The following is a 13,074-nucleotide window of genomic DNA, read 5'->3' on the forward strand; positions in this document are numbered from 1 at the left end:
GACAATCCTCGGAAAATACCTGTAAAGTAATTCACGCATTGTCCGGATATTTTCCAGACATTTTCCGGGAAATACCTGTAAAGTAATAAGTACACCTCCCCTGTATTTCGGGGATTTTCCGGGAATTTTCCAGGCGTTTTCCACACTTTTCCCGGACATTTTCACGCATTTTCCGGACATTTTCACGCAATTCCCAGGCATTTTCCGGATATTTTCCAGGCTTTTCCCTGGCATTTTCCAGGCCTTTTCCGAGGATTTTCCAGGCGTTTTCCACACTTTTCCCATACTTTTCCCGGACATTTTCACGCATTTTGTCCATCATCATCATCAAATTTTCCAGATATTTTCCGGGAATTTTCCGGGAAATTCCCAGGCATTTTCCGGATATTTCCCAGGAATTTTCCGGGCATTTCCCAGGCATTTTCCGGATATTTCCCAGGCATTTTCCGGATATTTTCCAGGCTTTTCCCTGGCATTTTCCGAGGATTTTCCAGGCATTTTCCGAGGATTTTCCAGGCGTTTTCCACACTTTTCCCGGACATTTTCACGCATTTTCCGGATATTTTCCGGGCATTTTCCGGGCATTTCCCAGGCATTTTCCGGATATTTTCCAGACATTTTCCGGGAATTTTCATTTTGAATTTCTACCATAATATGTAGGTTTTGAGACAACTTTTAGGGTGTCAATATATAACTATTTACGTTTTACTACTATTTACATATTTATTTACATTGTGATCTAACAAAAGACTTGCAATGTGATGACCAATAAAAGAATTTGCAGCACAAAAATGGAGAAAGGTTAATTTCTAAATTATTATTTAAATAACATAACTGTCCGATTCTTTTACTAATTTATAATAAACTAGTGGTCTGCCCCGGCTTCGCCCGTGGTACATATTTTGCAATAAAAGGTAGCCTTTGTCCTTTCTCGGGTATCAAAATATCTCTATACCAAATTTCATGCAAATTGGTTCTGTAGTTTAGGCGTGATTGAGTAACAGACAGACAGACAGAGTTACTTTCGCATTTATAATATTAGTATGGATGAATAACATTATTTTATTATTTTTTTATTATCTTCTAAATATGTATAAAAAAATTACGTGTTAGCCGTTAGGTACTTTGTTTGTCCGCGATAGACTCCAGAATTAATAAAACGATTTAAAATCAAATTTGAATATGTTAAAATAACAAAATTGCGAAAGTAAGTATTAAGAAAATATAAACATTTCCAAAAAAAAAGGCCCCTGGGTAGTTTCAGCCCAGGGCCCCACAAGTTCACGGTCCGGCCCTGGCAAAGTACCTAAATATTATATCATTACGTTAACCGAAATACTAATTAATACCTTGTAATAAGTTGTATAATAATATAAAGTATATAGTATATCATAAAGAACACAACAGGATAAGCAACAGGACATTTTCAGAATTAATCATAAAATGTTAACTACATAAAGTTATTTTTTTTATCCATAGACAAATATGTCCTACATACAAGCATGATCATGACAAATCTGCTCCTGGCTCCAAGCTTCCAACGACTCTAGAGAATTGTTAAACGTCAAGTGTCAACAGTCAAACGTCAAAACTATCAGTTTAATTTTAGGGTTATATTTTGGTTATATTATTTTACATTACAATCCATTAATCTGTTTGAAAATAATATATTGTAAACACCTGATAACCTTATATTAAGTGAAGCAATGGCGAACTCTGGAAAAGGCACTTACCGACCGGTTGGTAGACATTTAAAAATATATTTGGAAATTTTTACTTTTAGCTATCAAGTGAGACTAGTATAAAATTGCAATTTTACCAAAAATGGTAAATCTATTGTAAAGCTAAAAACTGACTGAAAGTAATGCAAATACCAAGCCGATCAGTGAATCTATTCAAATTTTATTTAAATATCCATCTTTCCAAATAATTTAAGTAAATCTCAGTCGAAATAATGTCATGCGGTATTGAGCGTATGTTATTTTAATTCCCAATAACTTATTCAACAAATAATTTTAGGATTCAGATGTGCATATATCATTTGAAGATCAACAGAAAATTAACAAATTTGCCCGGTTGAACGCCAAAGCAGATGATATAAAGGATGAATTGAAAATTAAACAAAATGATATAAAAAACCTAGAGGAGGCAGTAGAGGAACTAGCTCTTGCAGATGATTCAGAGAAAATACCCTTCTTAATTGGTGAAGTATTCATTTGTCAAAGTCTGGAAGATACATTGGTAAGTATACCAGTTATCTTTATATTCAAACATATTATTGATAACTATTATTTATTTATAATGCCATTTTTTCAGAAATCATTAGAAGACATGAAAGGTAAAAAGCAAAATGAGATTTCTGAATTAGAATCAAAATGTGAAGAGCTGAAATCCCAAATGAGTGAGCTCAAAGCACACCTGTATGGTAAATTTGGAAGTCATATTAATCTGGAAAATGAAGAAGATTGATCTTATTCTCCAAAGTGCTTAAGTGCTTATATTCTTAATTATTATTTCAAGCATATTTATAATTATCAATTAATTTACCTATAACTGTTATGCTTAGTATATAATGTATAAATAAATAACTTTAACACGATGATTGTTTATTATTATTTCATTAAAAGATATAATATTTTATGTAATATAAAAATCAACAAAAAAGCTGCAATACAGGCAGGCTGTAAGTTAACAATACACCTCTTTTATAATACAGTTTGATTTAAAAAAATACTGTCTTATCATTTATCTCTATATACCTATAATCTTAAATTAAATTGTATTTAGAAATACATAAATAAGCAATAAATAATTCTTTACTTGGTTATAATAAGATTGTTAATTTATCAAAAAAAAATTATGATTATGAAAATATTGTAATGTATTGGCATAATATGTAGGTACTCGATTTTTCAAATATTTTAGTGATAAGGGAATCAAAAAAAAAATACCTTCTTTTCTGTCACAGAATATAATTAAGCGCACATAACACAACCAATAAAAAAAATCCATAATGCTATACAATGTTATTACAACTTTGTGCATATAATTCAACTACTAATAATAATACTTAATAAATAATACATTATATTACATTATCACAATAGCTGACTACAGAAAGGCATCACATCATTTATAATAAGCAGGACCATTTTTTTATATTTCCTAAGTACATTCAAATTTATTATTTATAATCATTGTTTATAATAAAAATGATTTATGTAATACTTCTAAATATTTAAATCTATTACATATAATAAATCTGTAGAAGGGTCAATTCTGTACATTGAAAATATTGAAAAAATAAATAGCAGGGGGTGTTACTGGATCGATACCAAACCCAAATATGTGATTAAAAAAATTTTTGTCTGTCTGTCTGTCTGTCTGTCTGTCTGTCTGTATGTGAAGACATCACGTGAAAACTAACGGTTCGATTTCGATGAAACTTGGTATAATTATACCTTATTATCCTGGGCGTAAAATAGGATACTTTTTATCCTGGAAAAATACGTAGAAAAAAAAATAAACTTAAATTTTCAGTTTTATCCATAGACGATGTTCTGTACCGCAGTGGATTCAGCGCCGTAACCTGTAGCTCCGAAAGTCGGATTTGGCTTGAACCGTTTGCGTCACACGAGAGCCGCACGATGCCACGCCTGCCACGACTCCTATATAACGACTGCGATCCGCGCCGCGCGATGCATAAAATTTATGAATTTTGATGCGAGCGGACGTGTCCAGTGTGGCGAGCGGTCGTTCTTATTGGAATAAAATATATTGTATGCATAATAATAATAATTAACATATTAATATTGTTTTCACCGTAAATTGGTTTATTCTTTAAACTCATATTTCTCTCTGTCATCTCATTTCATTGTATTTCTGTATATTTTTAAATACAGTTTAATAATTGTAACTATACATATATAATAAAAGTGTAGAAGGGTCAATTCTGTACATTGAAAATATTGAAAAAATAAATACCAGGGGGTGTTACTGGATCGATACCTACCAAAACCCAAATATGTGTTAAAAAAAATTTTGTCTGTCTGTCTGTCTGTCTGTATGTTCAGGCATCACGTGAAAACTAACGGTTCGATTTCGATGAAACTTGGTATAATTATACCTTATTATCCTGGGCGTATAATAGGATACTTTTTATCCTGGAAAAATACGTAGAAAAAAATTAATCTTTTCAGTTTTATCCATAGAAGTTGTTCTGTAGAACCGCGAACACACGTTGCGTATTATTATAGGCCTAGCCGTATTTGGGTCCAATATATATTTATAAGATATCATTGTCAGAGTTACTCAAAATGAAGAAATAAACCATCCACGCGAAGACCGACATCCGCGCGGACGGAGTCGCGGGCGGAAGCTAGTATGTAATAAATTCACTTTAATCCTGAATGAGAGAAAATATTCTATATTAGATCATCATTCGTAATTTTAAACCCTTAAAGAATTTCAAAAACCTTGTAGATTGATAGTGTGTTGTTGTTGATACCTTGCTTGGTAACTAGCCTGGCTTCTACCATGACATTATTCCCCATTGATAAATTATAAATCATCAAAAAATGCAGGAACATGTACACATAAACATAAGAACTGAAATCTGAATTGAGTAGGTATTTGAATAAATTTTTTTTTGTGCTAAATGGAAAGATTATAGTTATATTAGTTTTATAACAAAACTATTTTTTTTAATTTTTTTTTGCAATAATTCAAAAGTTATTTCAAAATAAAAATTAGTCTTTGAATCCAGTACCGAAAATACACCGACAACTCCTGAAGCGTCACCCGGACGCGTGTGACGTCATAATGTTAGTTTTCACACATTGCAGTTGATACAAAAACGTATACTTCAACTAAAACATTTTGACGTCACATCTATGGTGACCAGTCATGGCGCGTTTATAGTCACGTGATTTTAATTTAAATTTCATCAATTTTTAATTGCTTATAATTAATTGAAAAAAAATTTTTTTGAGTTTTTTGCATTAAATATCAATATTATTAATAATAAGGTTTTAAAATACATTAAAAAAATCAATATTTTTTTTTTTATTCAAATACTCAATTCACAAAAAAAATATTTAAACAATTATTAACTAGTCTGTGAAAAGTGCTTTCACATTTATAAAAAGAAAATTAATGCAACTGCATAATAAAAATTTGTGCGTCATAAACAAATTATAATTCATAAGACATATTTCTCTTAATATCTCGTTTAAGATGCATGTACGCAATTCCAAATACAACAAAATAAATTCAGGTTCATGGAAACTAAAATTGGAATTTCATGGAACATCCATGTTTGACTTTGTCAACTGAATGCTAATGTGTATCAACCAAGAAGCTTATATCTAATAAAACAAATATTATAAAGAGGAAAGGTTTGATTTTTTGTTTGTTTGTTTGTATGAATTGAATAGGCTCCGAAACTACTTGGCAGATTTGAAAAATTCTTTCACCATTCGAAAGCTACATTATCCACGAGTAACATAGGCTAGGTTTTATCCCTGAAATCCCACGGGAACGGGAACTATGCGGGTTTTTCTTTGAAAACGCGGGCGAAGCCGCGGGCGGAAAGCTAGTATCTAATACACTGGAGATTTCGGTATGAACATTGATGTGTATGGGTCTACCAGAATCTGATGGCATATTTATATTTAAGAAATAAAAGATTTTCATGTGGCAACTTATTTGACAACTATCAAATTGGTTGTCAAATTATTTGTCTTTTTTGCAATTGATGAATAATTTTTAGGATTTTGCCTAAAAATTCTTCGAAAATGTCGAAAAAACCGCTGCGATCACAAGCAAGAGGTGTTGTTTATAATGTGTATAGAAAAACATTCGATGAAGAAGGGTCAAACACATCACAATTTTCAATTTTGAAGATTTTATTGGTAAATTGGACTTACCCGTTTTGATACTTTAAATTAAAAAAGATTATAAGTAATATTTAGGTAACTATAATATTGTTTGTTGATTAGAATATAATTTTATGAAACTTATTAAAGGAGTTTCCAATACGGCTATTCGTCAAGTCCAAGCTGTCCAAGTCAATTTTTTTATGTGTGTATAAGTTAATGCTTTCGAAAATAAACATAGTTTTATTTTATTTTTATTTTATTTTATTAAAAATTATAAGCAGTTTTGATCTACATTAACATTATATCGATATTTTCACATGGCATACTGGTAATGAATATACAAATATAGGTATGTGTAAATAATAATATGTATTATAGGTCTACCAGAATCTGATGGCATATTTATATTTAAGAAATAAAAGATTTTTATGTGGCAACTTATTTGACAACTATCAAATTGGTTGTCAAATTATTTGTCTTTTTTGCAGTTGATGAATAATTTTAAGGATTTTGTCTAAAAAATCTTCGAAAATGTCGAAAAAGCCGCTGCGATCACAAGCAAGAGGTGTTGTTTATAATGTGTATAGAAAAACATTCGATGAAGAGGGGTCAAACACATCACAATTTTCAATTTTGAAGATTTTATTGGTAAATTGGACTTACCCGTTTTGATACTTTAAATTAAAAAATATTATATGTAGGTAACTATAATATTGTTTGTTGATTAGAATATAATTTTATGAAAACTTATTACAGGAGTTTCCAATACTGCTATTCGTCACGTCCAAGCTGTCCAAGTCAATTTTGTAATGTGTGTATCTGTTAATACTTACGAAAATAAACATAATTTTATTTTATTTTATAAAAAATTATAAGCAGTTTTGATCTGCATTATCATTATATCGATATTTTCAAATGGCATACTGGTAATGAATATACAAATATAGGTATGTGTAAATAATAATATGTATTACCTGTATAAAAGTAATATGTATTTATAATTGTATATTATACATGTAAGTATGTACCTACATAATATTATGTGGATATCTCATTATTAAGTACAGTATTGTCCACTAATGTGACTAATGATATTTGATATGAATGAGGACAAAATAAAAAATAAGCAGTATCAAGATCGTTCAGTCCATTTTCCCTAGGGTTGCACACTCAAAATTTTGATTTCCCTAATTGCCATCAGATTCTGGTTTACCTATACCTGTTTAATAGTAATATGTATAATTGTATATTATACATGTAAGTATGTACCTATATAATATTAAGCGGATATCTCATTATTAAGTACAGTATTGTCTACTTATGTAATGTGACTAATGATATTGACTGAGGACAAAATAAAAAATAAGCAGTATCAAGATCGTTCAGTCCATTTTCCCCAGGGTTGCACACTCAAAATTTTGATTTCCCTAATTGCCATCAGATTCTGGTTTACCTATAACAAGAAAATATTGCCCAGTTCATGTTTTTTATCACTTTCACACCTAACTTGGTATTGCCACTGTTAATACGAAGTTTTCCCAAGGCTACTATGTATGCTGTAATATTCTGTGCAAAAGGTTAGTTTTTGTACATGAGTTTGTTGATAAATTGCCAACAACGTCATTCAGAAGCATTGTTGGATGAGACAATTATTATTTATGCTAAATAAACTAAGTATCTGAACCAATTATAAAAAGCGATACTCCCTGATTATGGGTAGTCACCATAATAAAATTGTAGCAACTCTCACTTTGTCAATATGGCATGTGTGTCAAAAAAATTGCGTCGCTTCGAATATTTAAGTTAATATTGTTGCTTATTTAATGAATATTTTCCGAATATAAAGAATGCATTGTATTGTGCAAAATTGCAGAAGTGTTTGGACACCAAATTCTGGCATAGAATTTCACAGGCAAGTGTATATTTACTTTATTTACAATATTCCTCAATACTCCTGCATTTACCTGTTTAGAATCATTTCAATGGCAAAAATTGTCTAATTTAGCATCATTTTAGTAAGCAGTCATGTTAAATTTGTTATTTTCCTAATACTTTATCATTTTTCAACAAGTTTTCAATAAACAGATTTAACAAGTAAGGTAACCATGATGACGAGTTTTTATGGATAGCGAAGAGAATATATTGTAATAACAATATTATGATGAAAATTTAGAACACCATTTTAAAGATTGTTACTAGTAATGAAACAACACATGACATCGGTATTGCACTCACATGTAGTTATAAGATTGTTCGTTTTTACATTGAAATTTATACTTTTTTAACTTACCTCATATTTTTTTGTTTTACGTATTTCAGCTTTCCAAAAAGTAAAATAAAAAGAATTATATGTGCCCATCAAGGTTACTGAGGATTACGACCCAGAAAAAAATACCTTTTGAAAAATAAACTTTGTAAAGTTAGCTGAAATTTGTGCAAGGCTGCTATAAACAGTTTTTCTTTGATGATTCTGGCTTGAAATTGACCCGTCGAAGCAACGCGTTTAAAAAGAAGATCTGAGTAGCTAACAATTTGGTAAACAGCATCTGATGCAAAACACACCTTTCCTCTATTTACAAAGGATGTTAATGCTATATATCGGTTCATATCCAAGCTTTGTAGCCAAAAGTTATTTATAACTATCATTCTATACCAATTATAATTGTATGTACCTACCTATAAAGTATGACCATAATATTATAATATAAATACTGTTAAAAATATATGTCGTTATTATTTATAGACCATGATTTTTAGTTTTTTCTATTTTGAAAAATCCTGAATTTACAAACCAGCGTGGTCACTCGACAGAAAGAGACAAATAACATGACTGACGTCATTGAATGTCATAGTTTCTTGTTTCAAGTTAATGGTCATAGTGCAATCTCCAGTGTATTAGAGGATATAAGCTTCTTGGTATCAACAGGCAATAATACTTATGCTCAATTTCAAAGGTACATATTCATCCACATTTAAGATGTATAATTGTATAGAGTAAAATATTAAATAAAAATATGCTAAATAATTAAATACTGTTGGAATACCAAATGAATACATTTCACTAGCTCATACACCTCTTTGTAAACTGGAGCGGGAGTTTGACAAGGAACTTTGTTGTATACTTTCTTCTTCATCTGTATCGTGATCATTGGATATCCTTATTGCTTGGTACCATTGGTTGGTAAGGTCTGTCATCTGACTCTTACAATCTTTCAATTCCTGTAAATTATAATATATTTCACAATTAATAGTGTAATTTAGCCTTCCATTTAAGAGCACTATTGTGACAACCAGCTGCCCAGTCCCCACCACTACCATAATATTATGAATTTGAGAAAGGGAAGCCAGGTAGTCTGGCGTCGTAACGAGTGACGTCACGAAACGGTTTACACATAGACTTAGGTTAGGTTTATTTATACATACATATAACATACATATAAGGGTTTACCATTTACCCAACCATACCATTTCAAAAAAATAATCAGTGTTGAAATGAATACAAAGCAATCACTTACCTGATGTGTAAATCGTCTGGTAAAGAATGGTATTAGATATTTTATATCAAACCGCACAAATCCTTTCAATCTAGTAGCATGAGAGTAGTTCACCTGCAATGAAACAAGTAGACAAGTTTAATAAAAAAATTGGTTTCCTGTAAAGTCGGTATACGGGCGAAAGTTTTACGTGACAACGACTTTTTATGTCCGTCTCTCTCGCTCTTAGGCGGGCTAACAATGCCCGAGTGGAAGGGACGCGTGCCTCTCACTCGCTCTCATTGTGAGCGCTTAACGTGAGCGGAGCATAACGCAGTTTCTTGAAGTGTCACCCGGCAAACCAATTTATAAGACGTTGTCACGTCAAAAGTACATCAATGGTGAGGACCTCGGTCTCAAAATTGATAAGTCTGGGTTTCTAATTTATCTGCGCATATTATAACATCATAACTACTCGCACAATGAAGGAAAACATCGTGAGGAAACCGACTTGTCATAGGATCAAAAGTTCGACGGCATGTGACATCTCCCGACCAGCACTTTGCGAGCATAGTGGATTATGGCCTGTACCCTCATAGAAGGCCCGTGTCTTATCATTAGGAATGTATATGGCTCATGATGATATGTTTAAGAGGAAATAGAATAATTAAATTCCTACTTCATATAAATTTACCTCCAATTCTTCTTCAGTAATTTCCGATAGATGCTCAGAATCTATTGTTTGTCCCCATTCTTTTGTTTTAGATAAACTGACTTCCTTCTGCTTACGCAATGGTCGTGATCGCTTCGTTTTCTTGTTAGCCTACATTAATTATAAAAAAAAAATTAATATTATGTAATAGATTTAAATAAATTTTTGCAGGATACTTATATTTTAAATTATGGATATGTTTTATTGTTACAAACTAAGCATAATAAATAATTAAATTTAAGATTAGGTACCCGTAGAAATTTCAGTAATGGCATAGTAGAACCTCCAAAGAACAATGTAGTAAACAGCACGATTATAAGCGTTGTGGTTATAATTACGTGTCGAGTTTCGTCAGAGAAGTTAAGATGAAGAGATAGTGCATAAGAAATTGCACCACGCAAACCTGAAAAAAACGTACATTTATATTTAATCTGAAAAAAAATTGTTGTTTAGCAGGGATTTCAGAGCAATTGAAAAGTTTTTGGGTATGGAAATATTTTGTATGCCCCAGATACATTTTTATTCTTGTTTATGAGTAAGCCATCTTATACACAATATGTAATAATATTGTTACCAGGCGTTCAACAATAAAATATACAACATCTTACCACTAAACCACATTATAAACATCATTTTCTTGGTTATCTTATGTTCTCTGAATTTATTACAAAGTAATGCAAGTGGAAATATATTTGCAGCTCTTCCTAGTAGACAAAGCACTATACTCCAAACAACAAGGGCTGGTTCCACTCTATGACGGAAACTGAAATAATCAAATGTAAATTTGAAAAATGGATATAATAAAATTTCTATTCTTTTGCAGCGAAAATTAGGAATAAAACTACTATTTAAAAAAAGATACTTCGCTACTATACTTCTGACATTTTACATAAAAATTGTGCAACCAACCTAAATATAGCTAATCCGAGATAAGCAAACACACATGTTTCTGCTATGAAAGCAAGAGTTCTCATAGTTTGCTGCATAGTAACCTGTGTAACTGTAGACAGATTGAAATGGGTGTAGTGGGACATAACAATACCACAAAACAATATCGCCATAATTCCTGGAAACAAAATATACCATAAAAATATGTTAATTAATGAACAATTAAAAAAATCATGCGACAAATACAAAATTTATTAACTTACCAGATAAATGAATTCCTTCAGCAAGCACATAAGGTGCATATGTAAACACAAGCATCATTCCAAATTCGAGGGATGGATTTTTACGCAAATCTACATGTTTCAACAAAAGAGCACTAATAAGTGCAAAGACAACCCCAATACCAGCGGATGCAAAAAACATGAGCCAGAAACGGTTTATTGCAGATAAGATAGCATCCATTGTAGACATGACTGGATCATTAGAACCTAGCACAGCTGTAGTGAGGACGATGGCAACAGCATCATTTAATATACTCTCTCCAAATACTAACATATTTAATACTGGATCAACATCTAAAGCATGAAAGATTGCAACTGTAGCAACAGGGTCAACAGCTGATATTAAAGAACCAAATGCAAATGATTCTACAAAACTCAGCTTATAAACAACTTGGGCCAATCCCAATAAATAAATTCCAGCCCCAATAACAAATGCAGATATTGCAGTACCAACAATTGCAAACAGCAATATTGATCCAATATTTTGAAAGAAATTTCCCTTATGTAGATTGTAACCAGATTCAAAAATGATTGGTGGTAAGAGAACTAAGAAAAAAGCAGTGGGTGAGAATGCTTCTTCTTTTCTCCAATTGGCTATGTTTCTAATAGACATTAAATTGATAAGCATACCAATGAGAGCACCTAAGAATACTATGACAACACTCTCTGGCAAATATGAAAACCCAGTTTGCAACATGAGATGTATAAGCAATATTCCAAGAGCTAGAACACACAGTACAAAAAATATAGCCATAGAACTATTATGTTCATCTTCTGCTGAACTCTTTCCAGGGAGTGCTGCTATATCAGAAGGACTGACATCCGAGGCATTCGGCGCGACCGTTGAAGACACATTTACTTGTGGAACAGGTGAAGTTGAAGAATTTGAGGAACTTTCATTGATAGTATTCGGACTTTCCGTTGTTATATTTACTTGTACTGATGAATTCGCTATATTTTGTACTGTTACAGGAAGTTCACTCGAACTCGAAATATTTTGTATTACTCCGCGCTTCGACCTTGAAATCACTTTTTCTTTTAAATTATGGGCAAATAGCATATCTTTAACATAGTTTGCATCCTTAAATGGCTCTTCTTCAAACATAAATTCTTCATTTTCAGTATTAACTGTATTTAATACTCCAAATATGCAAACGACATAATAAAATATGTTTGCGACTTTAGTCATTTTTAATTATTTTGTTTCGTATAGATTGACAATAATAACTATATATTTTCACATCTAACCTTACACATTGAAGAATTTCAAGATACCAATAATTTTAATTTGTTTATCAAGCGCCGTTTTAACGTTAAAAAACATGATAAATATTTCTGAATTTCTAGAAGGAAACTGTTTCAATCAGATGTTTGATGTTTGTAATAATTACGCCAAAGAGTATAGAATTACGCTACGGATACTACGGATATGACATAATGACATTGACATATAACGTAAGGTTTGACTTTTGAGATGGATATGACCATAGACACACACAACTAAGGCATGACGAAAGATTTTGAAATCCTCTTCCATAATGTGTGTATACGTTTACTATACAAGAAAAACCCTATATTTCGGTAATATACTTAAATTTAACGAAGATAAAAGTCATTTTTTAAAAAATATTCATTAACTGTGCCAAAACAGCTCGCAGGTGTCATGGCGTAGGCGTGACGTCACTCTTTGGTAAATATAGGTAAACCAGAATCTGATGGCAAATAGGGAAATCAAAATTTTGAGTGTGCAACCCTAGGGAAAATGGACTGAACGATCTTGATACTGCTTACTTTTTATTTTGACCTCAATATCATTATTCACATTACATATGTGGATTATA

At 31.5% G+C, this 13,074-nt stretch overlaps 2 protein-coding genes across 2 annotated transcripts; one reads left to right on the forward strand and one right to left on the reverse strand.

Annotated features, from left to right (window-relative positions):
* The first annotated feature begins 1,608 nt into the window (after window positions 1-1,608).
* On the forward strand, window positions 1,609-2,602 carry LOC123694309 (probable prefoldin subunit 4). The gene is made up of 3 exons (XM_045639710.1): window positions 1,609-1,739; window positions 2,020-2,241; window positions 2,317-2,602. Exons 1-3 carry the CDS (start codon window positions 1,707-1,709, stop codon window positions 2,467-2,469), a joined length of 408 nt encoding a protein of 135 aa, XP_045495666.1. The 5' UTR covers window positions 1,609-1,706; the 3' UTR covers window positions 2,470-2,602.
* Window positions 2,603-8,803: 6,201 nt separating this feature from the next.
* LOC123694291 (sodium/hydrogen exchanger 8) lies at window positions 8,804-12,620 on the reverse strand. The gene is made up of 7 exons (XM_045639683.1): window positions 11,216-12,620; window positions 10,974-11,130; window positions 10,673-10,827; window positions 10,316-10,467; window positions 10,047-10,175; window positions 9,395-9,487; window positions 8,804-9,098 (listed from the first exon to the last, which is right to left on the reverse strand). The coding sequence occupies exons 1-7, from the start codon at window positions 12,420-12,422 to the stop codon at window positions 8,946-8,948; spliced, it is 2,046 nt and encodes a 681-aa protein (XP_045495639.1). The 5' UTR covers window positions 12,423-12,620; the 3' UTR covers window positions 8,804-8,945.
* Window positions 12,621-13,074: the final 454 nt, after the last annotated feature.

Source organism: Colias croceus, chromosome 9, assembly GCF_905220415.1.
Source record: "Colias croceus chromosome 9, ilColCroc2.1".
Taxonomy (NCBI): domain Eukaryota; kingdom Metazoa; phylum Arthropoda; class Insecta; order Lepidoptera; family Pieridae; genus Colias; species Colias croceus.

Bases quoted from the DNA above. Each gene is read 5' to 3' on its own strand.
- LOC123694309 (XM_045639710.1), top strand. From the start codon at position 1,707: ATGGCGAACTCTGGAAAAGGCACTTACCGACCG. The intron at 1,740-2,019 runs GTTGGTAGACAT...AAATAATTTTAG, and splicing joins GAAAAGGCACTTACCGACCG to GATTCAGATGTGCATATATC. The intron at 2,242-2,316 runs GTAAGTATACCA...CCATTTTTTCAG, and splicing joins AAAGTCTGGAAGATACATTG to AAATCATTAGAAGACATGAA.
- LOC123694291 (XM_045639683.1), bottom strand. From the start codon at position 12,422: ATGACTAAAGTCGCAAACATATTTTATTATGTCGTTTGCATATTTGGA. The intron at 10,176-10,315 runs GTACCTAATCTT...TAATTAATGTAG, and splicing joins CATTACTGAAATTTCTACGG to GCTAACAAGAAAACGAAGCG. The intron at 9,488-10,046 runs GTAAATTTATAT...GTTTCATTGCAG, and splicing joins TTACTGAAGAAGAATTGGAG to GTGAACTACTCTCATGCTAC.